The 20,990-nt window shown below is 40.8% G+C and overlaps 1 protein-coding gene across 3 annotated transcripts in view; it reads left to right on the forward strand.

The window, feature by feature from the left end:
* Positions 1 to 20,990, forward strand: part of LOC101603243 (limbic system associated membrane protein) — a 2,270,239-nt gene that overhangs the window by 1,586,555 nt on the left and 662,694 nt on the right. The window contains exon 3 of one of the 3 annotated variants that reach the window (XM_045146785.1): positions 11,769 to 11,847. In XM_045146785.1, coding sequence (XP_045002720.1) covers positions 11,769 to 11,847 — 79 coding nt within the window. Of the gene's footprint in view, positions 1 to 11,615; positions 11,848 to 20,990 lie in introns of those variants that run through there. The other 2 variants (XM_004666854.3, XM_004666855.3) reach the window with 2 other exon arrangements.

Here is a 20,990-nt window from a genome sequence, read left to right on the forward strand (position 1 = left end):
CATATCAGTTCATTCCCATGGCTTCCAAACATCACAAATGGATTCTGAGGCAACTAATCATCCTGATTCTATCCTCAGATCAATACTCTGTCATGCTTTCTTGAAATAGGAAAAGAGAACACCCTAGAAGAAAGAAGATTCTAATTTTGCAGCTGGAAAAATTAAGGCTCTGTGAAAGCTATAACTGACAAACTCTTGTTGGACACAGCTACTGGTAATATTGCCCATGTGTATTGGAAAGAGTATGATTATTGAATAATTTATAAAGGTCTATATTAATTCATATTGATATGTTTATTTTATATTCAAATATCAGTACTATTATTAAGTTACTGCTCTATTCCCTACTGATGTCTGGTACATATGATACACAGAGTTAAAAAAAATACTTTTTAACAAGTACAGTGTGTTGAGTTGGTAGTCTGAGTATTTGGGCATTTTTCTCAAAGTCCAGAATTATGTTTAGTGAGTTAAGTAAAGTAGCATATATAATTTCCATATTTAATATTTTATTTATTCATTTATTTGGGGGAGGGAGAGAGAGAGAGAAAATGGGTGCTTCAGGGTTTCTAGCCACTGCAAATGATCTCCAAACTCACCCATCACCTTGTGCACCTGGCTTATGTGGGTCCTTGTGAACCAAACCTGGGTCCTGAAGCTTCTCAGGCAAGTGCCTTAACCACTAAGCCATTCCGCTAGCCCAGTCTCTATATTTAAAACTTAAAGAACTTAAAGTACCCTTACAATTGTTGGCCTAAATATATTTGTCTTTTGACAGGAAGAAGCATGTCACCAAAAGATTCTTCTATTCTAAATGTCTTTCTCTACATATTTTAGCATATTAGAAATCACCAACTTCAGGGAAATACCCTTGTATAGTATTCATAGGCCTAGAAAAGCTGTAGACTGTTTCTATGAAGAGCTAATAGGAATATTCATGAAGGATGGAAGCAATGCTGGACAGTAGAATGCCAAGCAAAGCCAGAAAGCGATTGTAGAGTGTCTGGGGAAGACGTAGAAGGAGGAAGATAAGAGAGCCCAGGCAGGGGTATGCGTGGAGCGAGGGGCTCTGCTTCTCCTCCTAGGCTCACACAAACTGGGGTACTTGGCATTTCTAAACCTCATCTAAAATTGTAGAGCCCCCTCTCCCCCCAAGTAGATATTCCTGTCCTATGTAAATAGTGGTTAGAGATGCCTGGCATCTGCTAGTCCAAGTGAAACACATTCCTTTTTGCTCTGTTTTGGCTCTTGCCTTGGACTCTTCTGGTCTTAGGAATTGGATGTAGCCATGGGTTGTACTGATACAACATGGATCTGGCATCCAGGAAACGGGCATTTGCAATGTACAGCCAAGCCTACCCATGTCAATGCTTCCGTGCTGCTGGGAAGGATTAGCATCGGCATTATCAGGCAGGCGGCAGGACACAATAGAAGGAGTACTGCTTTCAGAGATGAGCTCTATGAATGCTAATCTCTGTTCCTAAAGAACTGTGTAAACACCAGGTTTCCATGTCTCTACTATAAAGTGGGGTGGGGTTGGAGGGGAAAGCAAGACGATTTTTCTGTATTTCTTCCAGCTTTAGCATTGTACACTTATTCTAATTCCATACACTTCCTGATTTTTCTCCCTAATTTCATACGAGAGCATACTGGTTCGGAGTCTTAATTTTCTGAGCAGTGAAGTCATAATGCTTGCACTGTTTACCTCACAGAGTTACAGTAACGATAACATTAAAGTTCTGTCTGTCACTATCATTTTGAGCTGCAGAGCCCTATAATTGTACAAGACAAATTATTCTTGGATCCTTTTTTTTTTTTTTTTTTTTTTCCCTATGACTGTGGTTAATAAGCACCATGATACCTCAATGTATAACCAGCAGAGGGAGACAACTTCTTGAAACAGAAATCAGTTTAATTGCTATGTGGTCATATGTTTTTAAAAGTTGAAATGAAATTCATTAGTTGTCAATTGTTCACTTGTGCACATGTTATCTACATATGTTGGAGTTATGCAAATACAAAAGAGAGGGAAGAAAAAAAAAGACAAGCAAAAATCTGGGGGAAGAGTGAGACTCTGTGGGCTCAGATTATTACAGTTCTGAGAGGGCCCTTCTGGGAAGAATGTCACCTTCCTCTGAAAGCTTCCTGAGCTTGTCCATCTGGAAGTTCATGCTATTTGGGTAACAACTTAGGAACCAGCCCAAAATTCCAAAAGTAGAACTTCCAAATTCCCTCTGAAAGTTGCTTTTTTAAATTCAGTGTTCCCATTTTTATCATCCTGGACTTTAAGCAGAAAAAAAGAAAAGGAGAGAGAGATAGAGGAGACAGAGAGAGAATGAGCTTGAATTCCTTAGTCCTTTCTTTTCTTCTACTACTATACTCAATTACTTGACAATTCCGATCACTTTTTGCATTGACATCCTTCAGGAATTTTTTTTTTTTTATCTCTTTTGTGTTTCTATTTCACCAACTTTAATCTTTCCTGAGTTGGATTTGTCCTAATAAATACGCACACCATTTCCAGTGAGTTGTTTTCTTAAAACACAGATCTTATTATGTCATTCTCTTGTTCAAAGGCATTAATGGTTCTCTACTGCATACTGAATAAAGGTCAAAATCATTATCATGTTTGTCAACCACCTCACTGACCCCCAAACTTGCCAAAAGTCAATTTATGATTTATTTTTTTTCTTGCCATCTCTACCCCTACAGCTTGATCTACAACTTGTCTTTTCAGTTAATACAACCTCTTGAGGAAAGGCCCTTCCTTCTTCAGTTTTATTAGAAACCCACTAGTGAGCAGTATTGCAAATGCTTGTCTCTTTCTCATTATTACTTCAACAACCCTTTAAGAATATTATTTTCACTCTTTCTTCTTCATTCTACTTTCTACTGCTAAGATTTCCAGTCCTTCCCCTTGCTCTCTCACAACCTAAAGTAGCCTTCTAATTGAGATGAAATGGGACGATTCTTCTCATATGAACATTGCTTTGACTGTATACATGCATGTTCGTTTGTGTGTGGGCACATGTTTGTGTAGGTGCACAGGTGTGTGAATGTGCTTGTGCATGTCAAGGCCAGAGGTCAATGTTGGCACCTTTTTCAATCACTGCCCACCGTATTACTGTATTCTTTGAGACTCCTAGAACTCACTGGCTTGGTTAAACTAACTAGCCAGTGATTTTTATGGATTCCCTGCTTCTGCTTACCCAGCGCTGAGATAACGGGCATGTATCACTAGACCCAGCATATGACATGCGCTCTGAGGATCTGAGCTCAGGTCCCACTATGTGTGCAATAACCACTTGGCCTACTGAGCATTCTGCCCAGCCTTAGAAGTATGACTATTTTTTTTTTAAGACATTCAGAACTCTTCATTCGGCAGGTTCCAAACCCGACTAAATGGTTCATTTTCATTCTTCATTTCAGGCTGGTTCTCGTGTCTCTCCTTGGCAAAAGGTAGCACCGTTCTCCACTCTCACACTGATTTCACAGGGTACTTAAAATATCCTTATATCCAAGGAAACAACTTCTGGATTGTCTTTTCTAAACTGTTACTGCATTTTGGCTCCACCAAATGCACTGCTTTGGTTTTAGGTTCCTGAGCTCCTGAGAAAAATCCAGATTCTTATTATTTGTTTCACTGATTTCATCAAGGAAAGGACTGGGCGAATACATTGTTTAATTTTGTCCTTTCTCTGTGCTGGAACACATGTTACATAGGCCTGGTTTGTAATTGTCGAATTCAATGTTCAGTCCCTCTCATAAAAGTGTTTTTAGCTCCCTTGTTAATCAGACTTGCGCACAGGTAGAGGATGTCAGTGTAGGACATCAACACAGTGCATGTTGCAGGGCGTTTTCAAATATATTGATTATTTTCCTGAATGTCCTTCTGTATGGCATCGTGACTGACGAGACATGGCTTGTGAGCTCCTTTCCTCTCATCTAGGCAACATGCCTTCCTACATTTATTACTGCAAGCAGACAGGGACAAAAATGTAAATTATAGACCTGGGAGGAAAGGAAGATACTTTGAAGCATGTTCACTTCTGGGACCCTCTGGATAATATAATGACCCAGCACTAGACTTGCCCTGCAGCTCAATATTGTCAGTAAGCTCTAGAGAAAACATATTAGTGCTATTTACATGACTTATAGCCTCGAGATATTTAACGAGGCATTCCAGTTAAATTTAGCAGGATAGCTATTGCCTGAAAAATAAATACAGATATACACAAAAATATTTGGTGAAGTTTAGCTATTAAATAGCATCTGCCTATCTTTTATGCATTTTCTAGTCTTTTTAATTTTTCTTTGTCTTTTTAGGTAGGGTCTCTTGCTTGCCCATGCTGACCTGGAATTAACTCTGTGCTCTCAGGGTGACGTCAAACTCTTGGATATCCTCCTACCTCTGCCTCTCAACTGCTGGAATTAAAGGTGTGCGCCACCATGCCAAGCATATTTCTTATTCGTTAACAAATACTGACATTAAATTAACATGCAATAGCCACATTAAACATATGTAACATTTATACTTGAAAAACAAGAACTGGAGATATTAGTGACAGTCTACCTGACTTTCTTTCAATTCATAGTTAAGTGCTGGCTTTACTCAAGGGTATACAATAAGGACAAGTGCTGACATATGAAATCCAGGGCCTATCACGACAGAACATGAGTTATTAGGGAACGTCTTCCCATCATGAGCCAGTCTGGTCAGTTCGACTGTGCCTTTGTCTCAATTGTCATTCAATAGTCTAATCCAATTTTCACTGTGAGGCTATGATGGCCTACATTTGGGATTTTTCACTTCTACTAGTGTTCTTTGACAATCCGTTGTCCGTATAGAACTCAAGAAGCACTCTTCTGTTGTTTCTTTTTTTTGGAGGCAAAGTCTTACTCATGTCTAGGCTGACCTCGAACTCACTCTGTAGTTCCAGACAGGCCTCAAATTCACAGAGATCCTCTTACCTCTGCCTCCTGAGTGCTGGGATTAAAGGTGTGTGCCACCATACTCACCTTCTCATAAGATGCTTCCTAAATATAAGTTGAGTTATATTAAGCCCTCGCTGAAAACCACTGATTGGCAATTCTACTCACTAGAATAAAATGTAGATTTCTGATCCTGAGGTCCCTTCATTTTGATCTCTCTTTAATTTCTAAATTTCATCTAGTTCTTTTCCCTACCTCCTCACCACAGCATATATACAAACTTAATTTACAGTCTTTCATTGTTCATGTATAATGTATGCATTCTTATCTTGGAGCTTTGGACAAATGTCATTTATTTTACTTAGAAAGATCTTTCTGATATCTGCATAACAGCCTCCTCAAGTTTTAGGATTTAGCTTAAGTAAAATCTCTTCAAAATGCCATTCTTTACATTCACATTTTTTCTCTGTCACACATACTTTGTAACCCACTTTACTCATAGTTCGTAACCTACTTTAAATAGATATTTATCAGTTTAATATAAATGTTTTGGTGTGTGTTTGTATGTGTATGTGTGCATGTTTATGTGAGTATATGAGTGTGTACAGATGCATGACTTGGTGAATGTCTGTGAATATGCCCAGTGTGCCCATTTATGAATACCAAATTAGAATGTCTAGTATCCTTGTCTATCTCTCTTACACTTCATTTTCTTGAGACAAAGTTTCTCATTGAATCATGAACTGACATTTTGAAATGACTGGCTGATAAGTGAGTCACAGATATTCTCCTCTCTCCACCCTTTGCAACACTAGGGTCATAGTTATGTGTGGCCATGTCTGGCCTTTTATACGGGTGCAAGAGAGATTTACTCATGGCTTCACAGCAAGTGCTCCTTACCTGCTGAGCTACAAGCCCAGTCCCTAATAGCTACTTCTATATCTAGGGCATTTTTTTTTAAGATCAAAGGTTTGTCTCTGTTTATTCATTACTATTTTAATACAAACATATTGGATGAATGGATGAGTGTGTCATAAACTTATTGTAAATATGAAAGCATGGGACTGCAAACCAGCCTCCATTTTCTTAGCTCTTTTTCTGACAGTAGAAATCTGAAGCAGAAATGCTATTCCAATTCACTACAACTTCAAATAGAGCATAGGATTGCCTGATTTTTGCCCATACTAACAACTTGCTATACTGCAGATGAACTTCTTGACATCTTCCCAGATATTGCCAAGTTTTTCTCATATGGGTCACATACATCACAAGGAGTAGGAATGGAGCAGAGGCATTGCCACCTGCTTGCACATAGTAGCTATTATGGTGACAAAATGGAAAACCTTTGGAGGGGGGAGGTCAGTCCAGGGACCAAATTGCACATTTCTTTGAAATAAATAAATTTATTGGTATTCCAATGTAATGGTAAATGCAAAACCCAGGTATGCTTATGGCTAATCAAGAGTAGAAGGGAACTGTGAGGATGCAAGTACCAGCTTAAGAATCTCAAAGACCTTGTGAAAACTAGGACACATCCAAGCATTGATGGCTGTAAAAATAGAACAAGGGAGCAAAAATACTTGGAGGCAGAACACTGATTTGATAACAATGAGCCACAAAGGCAAACACGAAGAGAAAACCCCGTAGAGTGACTCTCACCATGCGGGGTTTGAGCTGAGAATTTCACATCACTGAAGGATCTAAAAGAAGAAACTGGACTTTATTTAACTAATTTGAGCTGCCAGATTTTGTTAGGCATTGAGGTGCACATGACAGTAGCATTGTATTCAGTGGTGCCAGATTGCAGAGGAAACACATGAGAAAGTGCCATGCTTATGTGCAAAGTGTAAAAAAAAAAATGCTTGACTGTTGCTAAATTATGATGAAATCATTGAGAATGTCATGGCAGGGATCCTTAAGGAGAGATATTAACAATTCTGCATTTCTAGTTCATCTAGAAATGTTCATTACACTTATGGAAGTACCGTGTAGGCATGATATTATTATTAAGACCTCCCAACTGTAGGAATATACAGAAATGTATTAATAATATGGTGGATACAGTTAGCCTACAATGCATGTGTTGTACGTAAATTAGGCATATAGCCCAGGCTGCATCTGGATTTCATGTGAGCCCATTAGCTTACAAAGATGAACAGAAGAATATACCACTTGTGATTCTTAGGGTACTCAGATGTTAGATTTTGTTTTTCCTACAGCATTTGCCCCTGAAGAGAGCCAGAATGTTCTAACGCCTCTTTTGGAAAGGTGGTGTATCATTTTGGAGTACTCATTAAGACCATTTCACTTGGGCAATGGTGGCTATTTCACAGGGCTAACAGCCACAGTTGTCTCACAAATAACCTAAAGGTATGTCCATTTTTGCCAGCCTACTTCGAAGAATGCATATAGTGATTCCAGAAAAATAACTTCCATATATTGCAAAAACTCATCTCTTCATTTTGTTTTCTACATCTCTAAGGAAAGCAAGCAGAGAAGTTAATGTTAGAGTAGTTGTTTTTGGGGGGCGGTATGAACATAAGGGTGAGATACATCATTCAGTTTTACAGAGTGACTACTGGATTTATTAGAAAGTAGAAGATCATAAAGGAGAAAAAAAGTCTGGAGGACTCAATGAGTGAGTGAGGAGGGAAAGTCCAGAGAGACCACACTGCTACCATGGAAGTTGATAGTGTAGCCATAGGTAGAGTTCTTATTTTGTAAATAGTGAGGTTTACCATGTGAATGATAGTGGGGATTCAATCATTCCTTTTGTTGTTTCATTCATCAGTCATAGAGTATTCCTTCTGAGGCAACTGTTGAAGAAGTTATATTTAAAGTGTTGTCTTGCCAGGCATGGTGGTGCATACCATTAATCCCAGCACATGTGAGTCAGAGCAGTTCAAGGCAACCCTGGGACTACATTCCAGGTCAGCTCGGGCCCTACCTCAAAAAAAAAAAAAAAAAAAAAAAAAAAAAAAAAACCCAGAAAATTAAAAATAAATAAATAAATAAATAAATAAACTGTTGCCTGGATGTAAATTCTATTATGTTACTAAGTTACATAATAAACTTCATGATTAGAAATGTTCAGGGATCCAGTCTGGTTAAATTAGAATGAATTATTGAGCATTCTAAATTAGAGAACTTCTATAATATAATCTTAAAAAAAATAAAAAAAAATGTGTTTTCCTTGAAGTGCTCATAGGAAGTCAATTAAGTTTAACAAAAGTTGCCCCAGGAACATGACTGTTTAATGAAGATATTTTTAAAAGATCTTTAATTGCCTTTTTGATTTTGTTCTATACAAATATGTGCTTGTGATTTTATCTTCATAAGTAGGTTAAGCACTTCTATTCCAATTCTGATTAGTTATAATCTTGATTAGTGTAACTTACCCTACTCCAAATGTGACTTATTTACTACAAACTCCAAATTCCTACCACTTCGTGTGAATTGTTTCATTCTCTCCATGTTAAACTTTTCATTTGGCCCTTGCTGCACCTGTCAAGTTTTACTAGTGGTTGAGATTATTGGTGCATAAATTAGTTAATAGCCAAGTGTTTGCATCTTCCATGGGTAATATGCTATCACAGAACCATACTTCTCTGTTGATGAAGGAAATAAAACAAACAAACAAATAAAAAACAACATTATTTTCTTCATACAGAATTAAGTCCCCTTGGAGGAAGCAGTGCAACAGCTTTGGTTAGCCTAACCCTTTCCTCCAGAGGATCTAGGAATGCACTGGGTTCTCAATGCTCACACCACACACCCAGGACTGTAATCAGAAGTCCATGATCCTCTTAGGCCCCTGTTACTGTCTCTTGTACATTTCCTTTCTTCCGCATGACATTGGAGAAACACCAAGCAGCTGGAGAACATATGGTATGTCTAAGCCATTGCCTAAAAGGATCCTTTCGCAGAGAGCAGGGATGTCTGATAGGACTGGTCAGAGCTGTTGGTGGTGTAAGGGAGGGACAAGATGCTCTTCCTGCAGCATCGCCATTAGCACAAGAAACTCATTTTCCCATTGATATAGAGAATCATAATCCTTTAGATTTTTGTGATTCAACTAGCTCCATGATAGAACCATTTTCGTGTTCTATGACAAGATAGGCTCAAGTTTTAGATAACTAAGGCACAACTCAGAGGCAAAGCATTAGCCCTGTCAGAGGACACCTTGATTTATGTGAAATGAATTCGTAGTACAAATAAAAATCAATCAACTTCATGAACCTTAAGTTTGTGACATCGCGGATTCCAATCCTTCAACGTGTTTTCTTCAGAGACAAAAGATCTTCTTGTCTTCGCCAAATATGAAATATTTCATCTACCTTTAAGCTGATGAAATACTACAGAGAAAGTCTTTGAATATTCTGGGGGGGGGGGGCAATCTGGGGTCAGCGCTGGAAGTGCTTCTGTAGGCTTTGTGCTCTGGTGAGGTTTGATAAGGATTCCAAGTCATGCTTCTTTTACTATGTATGGATTGGATTGTCTTGCAGATACAATTGGCTGACCATTTATGTGAATCAGAGGGCTAGATATATTATCTTTTTGTCTGTGTGTCAGTATAGGTGTTGAGAATCTTTGCCCAGAAGGTGGTCCAGAGCAGGCAGGTAACCAGTGGAACCCCCCCACCCCCACCCCTTACTGGAAATGACCCTGCTTACAGACAGTAAGGGTGTCACGGGAAGACTCAAAAACAACTTGGTGGAGGCTTTTTAATTGAGTTTGCAAATGTTTACCTGGTAACTGGTGGCTAATCGCTGGGCAGTAAAGCTTAAAGGAGACAATGTTTCATTATGCTGAAGGTTCAAGGGAAGGTTTTCTGGTTGAAGCCTGTGGACAATGACCCTTAGTTGCCTCACCTTGCTCCACCCTTCTCTTTTTGGACAGCTTCTGACCTTAAGAAGCTGAAATTTTTCATTGGCTCCTGATAGGAGAAATGAGTTATGTAAAGTCTGCATTAGCAGACTGACTTATTACATTCATTCATTCTGTAGTGCTTTGTACCACTTTGTGTTTTTTGGGGGGTGGAGGTTTGCTTGTTTGACCATAAAAAGTCCAGGGCAGAAAAGAAATCCTGGGCTGGTCCAGTCCCATCTTTCATCCACAATATCAGTACTGAGGGATGTGCCTTGAAGTTTGGGGCTCTCACTTGAGTGACTAAGGTGGACCTCATCACTTGGGTGAGTCATGGTATAAGAGCGACAAGTGACGGTCACCTGTCTGGCTTTCACGAGAGGGTTTGCAAGCAGCCAGAGGTCCCCTTGCAAATGAGAAATGTCCAGAAGTACTGTCTCCCCCAATAGGAATGTTTTGAGAAGCAAGTACCAATAGGAATTTGGGTAGTAACAGCAATGTGCCACTCAAGGGATGGCCCTAAATGCCGTCTCTCATGTGGCAGCTTCAGGTTTCCTGGAGAGTGAGGTTGATTTAGGGATCAGGGATCAGCTGCGAGGCTGCACTGGGAAAGACAAGCCAAGCATTCACACCCAGACCACTCAATACCAGCATTGTCTCCAGTCCAGCCTTCACAAGGGGCTTCCAAGAAGGGGAGGGGATGAAGGAGGAAGGGAAAATAAGCCCTTTTATTATTATTATTATTATTACTATATTAAATCCTGTGACAGAAGATGCCCAGGAGAGTGGGTACAGTAAGCCATTTGCCAGGAATGTTACTTTGAAATCAACTTTGACTTTCAACGACCCAGGTGTCCAGTTCCTTCTCGAGGGGGGTGTGCATTCTGTAGCCCATCTTCCAGAGCCTCTCCCCAAACCCGCCCCACCCCGGTGCCTCCCTATACATGTGCATCACTCCCCCATCTATGAAGGTTTGCATTCCCCCCACCCTCTTTCCAGGACTCTCTCTCCGGGCCTTTTTGGAGCTCAAGTCCCTCTCCTTCCTGCTTGTCCTCAACAGTACCTCTGAGCTCCGATGCCTCTTCTTAAGGATATCAGCCAGGCCTCCGATGGAGCTGTTGTCCTGACAACCCAAAGGCGCATCAGGCTTTCATTGAGGCTGGCTGCTGTTGAAGGGGGCAGTTGTGCAAAACAAGGGGCCACGCCAAGGGGAGGGAGGGGGAGTGACGTGGCGGGGCTGTTGCAAACCAGCAGGGTAGGGGTGGGGGAGGAGGTGCTGAGGGAGAGAGAGAGAGAGGGAGCGAGCGAGAGCGAGCCGGGACTGGAGGGAGAGCCCGGCAAAGGGAGGAGGGGAGAGAGCTCCTGGGTTGCTGGCGAAGCTTTCTTCGCACTCACTGGCAGGCTCGGTGCCTGCTCCCTCGCCGCCCGCCCGCCCGCCCGCCTGGGAAAGTGGCTTCCAGAGGGAAGGAGCCCGGGCCAGAGGCTGGCAGCACAGGAGGATTTGCCACCCAGAGGCCAGGGAGAGCACCCCCCTGCCCTTGACCGCGTCCCCTTCGTCTCCTCTGGAGGGTTGGGTATTCGTAGCCTCCCTTTGGAAACTGGTGTTCCTTTTGCACTCTTTCTCTCCACCATCAACCCCCACACCCCACACCCCGCACCCCCCGCCTGGGGCTTGATGTGGGCTTTGTTGAGTCTCAGAGAGGAGAGAGACTGAGCGGAGGGGGGGAAAGTGGAAGGGACCGGGCGCTGGACCGGCCGGCCTGCCTGCCTGCCTCCTCCGGGGCAGTGGATGCGAGCGCGCCGCGCGCCTGGAGCCCGCTTCGCCCGCGGCCAGCAGCGCGCACATCCTCCGGACAGTCCAGCCGCCAAGTCGCCCGCCGCCGCCGAGGCCACCATGGTGGGCAGAGTTCAGCCCGATCGCAAACAGTTGCCGCTGGTCCTACTCAGACTGCTCTGCCTTCTTCCCACAGGACTGCCCGTTCGCAGCGTGGATTTTAACCGAGGCACCGACAACATCACCGTAAGGCAGGGGGACACGGCCATCCTCAGGTAGGGTTTGGCGGGTAACTTTTTTTTTTCTTCTCTGCCACGCGCGCATGGCACGGGGTGAGTGTGTGTGCGTGCGTGTGTGTGTGTGTGTGTGTGTGTGTGCTCTTGAACTCCAGCTCTCCTGGTGTTGCAGGCTCCTGGCATGTGGTGTGTGTGTGTGTGTGTGTGTGTGTGTGTGTGTGTGTGTCCCCTGAAGTGACTGGAGGAGGTAGCAGCCAACAAAATTCAAAGGCATCATGGTCCCCTGTCTAGAGCCCAGTGGTGCTGGCGGAATGTTCTGTGGTCTTTGGAAGATGTTTTCTCGACTCAAGGAAAGGAGAACTTCACTCTGTACCACAGGGGCTGAGGCGCTCTCCCCTGTAGTGCTCGCTCAGGCTTGGCGATGGAGAGTTTTGTGGAGATTCTTTAATTCGGGAAGGAGAGTTTGTTGGATCGTGGCTCTCCAAGAGTAGAGCACAGCGCTGCCTTCTCCTTGCCTCCGAGTGTGTGTGTGTGCGTGTGTGTGTGCGTGCGTGTGTGTGTGTGTGTGCGCGCTGCGTAGCAAGGCTCGCAGTCTGCCCTAGCCCTAGTTCTGACAGTAGACTTTGGGTAAAGATCTCTGAATTGACATCAGGGGCAATAAATCAATCTCACAACTTTGTATGGTTATGAGCCTTTTCTGGAGTGTGGGCAGAAATCGACACAAGAATGGAGAAGAAGAAGTGGAAAAAAAAAAAAAAAAAGAGGGTTCCAGCTCAGTGGCTGGCATTTAAGTAGGGAAATTTTAAGCACAGAGGTGGGGGAGGAATTGACCTGGCATTGCATGGGTATTTCAAATTGATTATTGACTTCAAAGTCTTAGATCCTTGCTGCTCTGCCAAACTCTGGAATGTAATTTGGGCTTGAAATTTGGAAAGGAAGAGTCCCAAGTCCTTGGAAGTTTGACCCTTCTAAGGGACAGAGAGCTACAGAGATTTGGGTATCACTGAGTCATTCTACTTCCAAAAGCTCCAATCTCCTTTTCTTTCTTTCTTTCTTTCTTTCTTTTTTTTTTTTTTTGTATGCAATCCCCCTCCCCTCTCTCCCTCTCTACTCTTGCATCTCCAGCTTTACTTCAATTTTTGGCAGATAATAATATAAAAAGAACAAAAAAATGTTCTCCTCAGAGATCTTTTAAAATCTCATTTCTTCCAAATGAAATGACCAGGTGTCAGCCTGTCTATCTAGCTAATATTGTTGGTTGTGGCAATAAAAAAAGAGTATGCCATAGAAAAGAAACCTCTAATCTGTGTGCAAGGAGCTGATAATGCATAAACCCCGGGGCATCAGGGAGCAGTTCTGTAGCAGAGCTGCCTACAACAGCAAAGTTTTCTTTTCTTTCCTCAGAAATAAATTTGGTTGGCTGTCGCAGACTCTCCTGCTGTGGGAGCTCCAGTCTTGTTAGAGAGGAGAGCTTGTGTGGTGTGGTAGTGTGCATGGCGCGTATGTGGTCTGTGTCTATGTGTCATGCCAGATTGTAGGAACTAAGAAAATGGTGATGGGGAAGTACTTCTTCATTTCCTGAGCTTTGAAAGATTATGAACCCCAAAGATCTTCCTATGGAAAACAGATTTTCCATTGTAGCTCTCCAGTCTTGTAAACCTGCATGTGTGATTTATCTACACAGAGTAATAAGATTTATAGAGTAATTTATCTGTTTGCAAAGGGATTTGGACATAATGCAGAAAATATTTTCGCAAACAAAAAAGTGTGTCATCTCAACTGCTAGCATTCCTACTCCCCAATATCATTAACCCTCTACGAGTGAAAATATATACAGTTTTGTTTCCCTCAAAGTACTTTTCCTTCAGCTTATAAGATTGAATGTGAGAAATGTGAATACTCTGAATACATAATGTATAAGATTTTTTTTTTTTTACTAAAATTTGTGAACTTTGTAAGGCCTTTCTAAGCCAGCATCGCCTACATCCTAAATGATAATTATCTAAGAATTAAAAAAAAAAAACCTGTGTCAATTCAGAAGAATAAAATGATTCTTACACTTTCATATGACACGTCCATAGAAATCTATGCCTAGGAGAGGCAGTCTCATTACATAAATGTCTATATATGATATAGATGTGTTTCTGTGTGTCCATGGCTGAGAAGAAATGAGGGAGAAGTTTATTTTTATTTTTTTAAGTATTACATTCTATTAATCGTTGTAGTGTAGACATGGGAGTGGTGGGATGGGAAAATGAATGCAGAACCACTTATTTGCAAGGAAAGAAGATAGAAGGGCAGGACATGCAAATTAGTCACCTATGAGAGTCCATCACCTCCCAGCCTCACCTAGCACGCCCTCTTTGATTTTCTTTGCCTTGGACAAGGCTCTCCTTTTGGGCTGGTGTAGCTTTATTAGAAGTAACTGTGGAGAGAGTTCCATGGCAAGGGTAGAAAAATACTCTCTCAGAGAGACTGTGGCCCTGGAGAATTGGAAACAGCAGCAAGAAAGAGATAGGCTAGATTTGTAACTTTGGTGGCCCCAGTGACAAGAGTTTGGATGCTGTGTCTCACAGACACCTTCATCATCTTGCTTCCATGAAGCAAGTTTCTTAATAAATTGATAGTTGGTTTTCTATGAGGCAAACTTTGGTGTTATTGTGCATCATGATAGGAGGGTGAACAATTTACTGTCATCATTTTTTTTGACAAAATGGAAACTATAAAATTATGATAAAACTTGATGGATGCAGAGCAATTGACTCATACAGATAGATAGATAGATAGATAGATAGATAGATAGATAGATAGATAGACAGACAGATCAGCCTCTTGGTAACATTCATATTCTCCATTTTATGTATGTCCGACTGGTGTCTTGGAGAAGGATCCAGAATCCAGGTCTTTCTTTATGAGACATTATCTAAGGAGCTACTCAAAACCACAACTTCACTTCGATCCTAAGGACAAAGAACCAAAGTATGGTCCACAGACCAGCATAAATAGCAGAACGATAGTACTTGGACATTTTTCTAGGTAGAATGAACCAGAATCTGCATTGATCGTTGTATGCAGAAGAAAGTATGTGGGACTTTTGCCTTTTGATAGACCTTTACTCATGATTTGGCCTCATGTGTGTTTGAAACAGAGCTCACCCACTTCACTGCCAGCCCTACAGGCCTAGGGTTTCATTAATTACTGGAGGAGTTTCTAGAGCTCATCCTTGCACTCTGCTGCCTTGCCCACAGACATCCACAGAGACTCCCCTGTATTTATTAGTCTTGATAAACTGAAACAATGGAACGATGAAAACAGCTAGTGCTCCAAGTCAACTTTTAACTTTTCATTCCTAATGGTCCCACTGACCACATTTTTAATATTAACAGTATACACCTGGAAAGATGGTCAGAAAATGTTGTTTGCGCAATGTATTGTATTGCCATATATGTGCATATGAAGTATCACTGAAATTATATATATATATATATATATATATATATATATATATATATATATATGCTGATTAGGTCTACATATTTGTGTGTGTGTGTATACATACATACATACATACATACATATACTGATTATCTTCATATATATGAGCCACAATATTGTGATCCTCAGAATTCTATATTCTTAGTATTCTTGATTCTATTTTTTTCATGGTTCTAATCCTCTTTGATGATAGCAGGATAATCTTTTATGATGATAACATTTTTCCAATTTAAATGTAAATGCACCCAATGAGTATGAGGACTTTTGAAAGAAACTAAGGAAAGAAGTGAAGGATACTTAAGTTTTAGTTTTGCCAAATTGTACGTGTTTGCTTCCCTGTTTATTTTTATGATATGGGAAAACAATGAAGAAATAACAAAAAAAAAAGGTTATGATTTGACAATAAAATATAAAGAATCTGTGTAAATTTCTAGGGGAAAAATGGTTTCCTTTCTGTAAGGCAGCTGCAACGCCTACATTCACTAGGAAAGTTTCAACACTCAAACAAACTCCTAACACAATATGTGATTCTCTGTTACTTATAATTCCCTATTTGAAAACAAACTTTGTGAGTCTACAATGAGAGTATGTGACAATTATGAGCTTATCTTTCTCTGCAGCTAAATCACTAAAGGTCATCAAAATTTACTAGCTATCACTAATATTTTAAGGCTCATCCATTGCCCATAAAATCCTTCATTAAATATATGTGGTAGAGAATGGAGTGTAAAGTACTATATATCATCTAGGAATATGGCATTTTGCATTCATTTTTATTAAAGAATGTTTACGCACCTGTGAATTATATCGTTTGTTGTCATTTATGGCCCAAGAAACAAGGCAGACAAAGCTCAGGAGATGAATGCAAACTGTGAATTTTTGTGTTTCTCTTAGTACAGAACTCATAAGTATGTATAAATACACACACAATGCAAAGCAAAGGCAATTCTTCTGTTTTATGTAATTTGACTTCAAATGAAATTGCTTGTAGAACGGGCAGGGGGGAGAACAAGCGAAGTGATGGGCCGTTGGCTCACTCAGTGAGTGTGGGTTAGTCAAAGCTGGCTCTGCACAGTCGCCAACTCGGACCCCAAAAGGATAAGAACATTTTCTCGGGCTCACTGATCGCTCCAAGTACAAACCTCTGTGGCTCACCTCAGAGGAAGGCGCCTGCACGAGCTGGCACTCAGGGCTCTCCCTGTCATCCCCTGAGCCCGAGGGGTGCTGCTCCTCTGGGCAGTGCTCTTCTCTCAGTACGCTGCCTGTGTGTTGCCAAGACACAGAAGGTCTGGGCTCTAAATTTGTATTTCTCCTTGCATGCTATGACTTTGAGCAAATCCTTGAATTATTTTGGGTGCAAGTTTCATGTACAAAGTGCTAAATCTATCTATTTCAGTTACTCTAAGGGTTGACTTAAGAAAGTCTCGATGGGTAAAAAGGAAAGTTTGTTGAACTGCAAGGTGCTACATAAGCATGACAGATCACTGATTTTCCAGCTACATGCAGCCAGATGTCCGTACATTAGGGAGCCCCCTTTTTCTTTTTCTTTTTTTGGTTGTTTTTGGAGTTAGGGTTTCACTGTAGTCCAGGCTGGCCTGGAATTCACTAGGGAGTCTCAGGGTGGCCTCGAACTCACAGTGATCCTCCTACCTCTGCCTCCCGAGTGCAGGGATTAAAGGCGTGCACCACCACACCTAGCTCCTATTTATTTAAAAAAAAAAATCATTTATTTGAGAGAGGGAGAAGGGGCAGTAGAGAGAGAGAGCATGCATGGGAGAGAGAATCTGGCTTTACATGGCTACGGAGGAATCGAACCTAGTCTGGCAGACTCTGCAAGCAAAGGCCTTTAATAATCTTTCCAGCCCTAGGGAACCTTTTTCTGAAGATAGTGGATCTCAAACGTGAGTGTGTATCTACTTTACAGGTAGGGCTTATTAAAACATAACCTAGTGGTCACTGCCTTCACAGTTTTTTGAATCAATAAGCCTTTAGTAGGGACTGAGATTATGAATTTCTCACACATATGTAGTTAACACTGAAACCGCAAATCAGGGCCACACTCAAGAAATACAATATGTATTTTGCTATAAGTGTGGTGGTACACAGATGGGTGTCAGAACGATCAACTTGTAGCTTGCTACAGGTAACACTTCAGTGTCCCTTCAAAACTGAATGCATCAGAAGCTGCATTTCAAATAGGACCCCCAAGTGGTTCCTAAAAACACTTGAGCTGGCAGAGTCCTGCTGTGGACAGTTCCCCAAAGATATGCAATGCCATTGCCGGGAAGCTGAAAGCTTTTAAAAATACCAAAGAATTGCATTCCTGACCCTCATGTGGATTAACTTGCTAGTTTTTGAAAGGACCTGGGTTTATCTTACTGCATTTTATTTTTTGTTGTTGTTGTTGCTTCCCCCCCCCCCCTTCTTTCTTTCTTTCTTTTTTTTTTTTGCTTAATGGCTTTGATAAGTGCATAGAAGGGAAAATCACTACCTTACTGGGTGAGGCATCACTTTTACACATAATTTCCAGGGCTGCACTTAAAGGATATGCAGAAAAATTTTGAAGTCTTATATTATTTGAGAAATAGGGAAACAGATCAAGAGATTCAAATTTCATTTTGAATTGATACATGGAATTCCCATGGTTTCATTTCTTTACCATGTGATTTCATAAGTATGATATAATAAAACAAGGGTTGACTTCCATATGGACCCAATTTAGGTAATGGCTGTTGAAATAGCACCAAAGCTTGATTTCTTGAAACTATTGTTCTGTGTTCTCTTTATGATTTGGAATAGATGATTTAGGTTAGATAAAGCTCAAGAGACTTCTAGTTGATTTAGCCACTGTGTTATCGTTGTTTTTCATGATGTCTCTGAGGGAATCAAAGGATAAAAGTTAAACCAGGAAAATGTCTTTAGTGTTAACCTATATAAATGGGCTTAACTCTGTATACTTTTGTTGTTTCCATGCACATAAACATATGAACTACAAAACGACTGGATTTGTTTATAAAATTCACCTTACCTTTCCATGGTACTAAGACTTCTTCGAAATTTACAGACATGTCTTTGTATCATGAGTGAAGACTTCTCAAGGAGGGTATAGTAAGTTCAGATTGCTCAGTAAGAAGGTAGAAGAATAAGATTGGAGGATGTGAACTTTTCTTAACTTTTGAACGAGGGTTAAATGGCAATTACTTCTCATAAAACACAAGCAATTTTTATCATCAGATGAAACAAGGATCAAAGTATTTTATAAACTAAAAAACGGTAGAAAATATAAGCTCTTAAAGCATACTTTCAAATTTAAAATAGGAAATAACTGTTAGAAAATTAGAAAATTTAAAAAATGCCTTTAATGGTTTATGCTGGCCTTTGTCTCACAGATTCATTATTATTATTATTTTAAGTCCTTTTAAAGTCATAGCTATCCTACAATATCAGTGCATCTCTTATTAAGAGTACAGGGTGAATGAACACATTTTTGGAGTCACCTGTAATTAAGCATAATCTCAAGATAATGTATGATTAACCTTGACAAAATAAAACTCTTTCCTGTAGTATTTGTTAATTACTATTTGAAAAGCACACAGAAATTTAGAGTAAGAAAGGTCTCAGAAATTATGCACTCCACTGTCTCACTCTAAGGTTTCAAGCTTGAGTAAAAATTTGAGTCCTTGAATTCATGTCACATAGAATAACAGGGGAGATTATCTTCTTGAGTTTTCATTATATCTCATGACATATCATTGTTTTACCACAAACTATACTTCAAAAGTACCCTTCTTCTTTGTTCTGCTCTTATCTCACCTTCCCTCCTTTTTCACATCTTTCCTTTCCTTTTTCCCTCTTCTTTTCCTCCCCTGTACTTCATCCCTAAGATCTGTACTTAACTTTGGAGACTCATCTGGTTAGGGCTGGACAAGATTTTTTGCCCCCCCCCAAATTCCTCATTTTTGACATGGTCACTATCTGTCTGAACAAAGTATAGCCTCCAACTTCTTTTCTCAGAGCCACTTGTATTTGGCAAAGCCTGTACCCCTGGTCCTATGATTTAGGCATCATTATCTGTTATTCAGGCTTCCTCTTTGATTTCAAGCTCTTATCCCTGGTTATTTTAGTTGTGTTATTAAACTCCTGTTACTTCCTTATCATTACCTATGACCCTGTATCTAGATGTTCTCCCACTGTGTCTCTGAGACAACCTGAGGAGGATGGTTGCTGAAAAGACTGTGGTCTGAACTGCTTCAGTTGGTCACCTGTCCTTTGCCTAGCCTCAAAGGGTCCTGTATCCATTTGAATCACTTTTTTCTTAGTTAAAAGACTGGGAGAAAAATAAAACTGCTTTTCCTGATTTATACATCATTTAGTTTGGGCTACTAATGAAGGGAACAGTTGATAATCAAGGAGAAATTAGACATAAATTCTACACTGACTCCTGGAAGGAGACGGGACTTTGAAATACACCCTCATGTTTTGGCCTAGAGTTTCTGCTGTGGCATGAATATTTATGTCTCTTGAATCTTTCTTACCAGGTCAGAAGTGGGACCACGGATGGCCAACATAGCTTACAAAGAAAAGGAAAAATTATAGTAGGAAGAAAAGGGTAGGTCAGCCACCTCTACTGAGCTACACGGAAGGGCATGAAAGGTTCACGATGAGATCTGTTCATTCTTTGTGATGACTCAGTCTTGCTTGCAGTGGCATAGAGTGGGAATAGAAGTCTCAGGACAAGGGACAGCTTAAACAGAGAGATTTCAAGAATGAGTGACTCAGACCTCAGAAACATTGGCAAGACAGATAACTTGTTTTAGATATGAAAAAATAAGGACCCAGTGGCTGGAGAGATGGCTTAACGGTTAAGGCATTTGCTTGCAAAGCCAAAGGATCCCGGTTCGCCTCTGCAGGACCCACAGATGCACAAGGGGCGCATGCATCTGGAGCTCATTTTCAGTGGCTGGAGGCCCTGGCACGCCCATTCTTTCTCTCTCTCTTCTTCCCTCCCTCTTTCTCTCTGTCACATAAATAAATAAATAAATAAACATATTAAAACAATAGGGACCCAGACCCTATAACTGAAGCTCTATGTAAAAACTATACTAACCCTTCTCTGATTGAAGGTGAATTGCAGAGTACTGAGTTCAATCTTTTAAAACTCTTACTTTGTTAAGTTGGAGGTCAAAAAGACCCTCACCTAACTCTATGAGGTAAACATGTGGACAAAGATCTGAGCTGGTCTATGCTTATCCCTGAGTTTCTTTTAAGTTTACCATATTGCATCTTCCGTCTACCTAGAACTTCATGTTGTTGGCATAACCAAGGAGCCGATCTCCCTTCTAATACCTCAAGCCATCCATTTCCAAGCGTCGGTCTACAAATATCATTAGCCCTCTCAAAGATGATTCTCCCTCCGCAGCTCCTCAACTTGAATAACCCTCTATGAACTACTTCTCCATTGCCTACAGCAGTTCAGAACACCCAACAGCACGAGTGCGTGTACATCCCAGTGTTGTGTCCTAGCTTTACTCATGGTACGTTTCTCTCTCTTCGGAGCCTCTTGCTCCTCTTCCCCACCGTACTTCTTCCTAGGGCACCACCCACCCTACCCCCATGCCTTCCTCAAGGCTGAACCCAACACTGTCTCATTCGGAAAATCCTCCCTAATTCTCCCCGTTGGGCGAAGT

Source organism: Jaculus jaculus, chromosome 4 (assembly GCF_020740685.1).
Source record: "Jaculus jaculus isolate mJacJac1 chromosome 4, mJacJac1.mat.Y.cur, whole genome shotgun sequence".
Taxonomy (NCBI): domain Eukaryota; kingdom Metazoa; phylum Chordata; class Mammalia; order Rodentia; family Dipodidae; genus Jaculus; species Jaculus jaculus.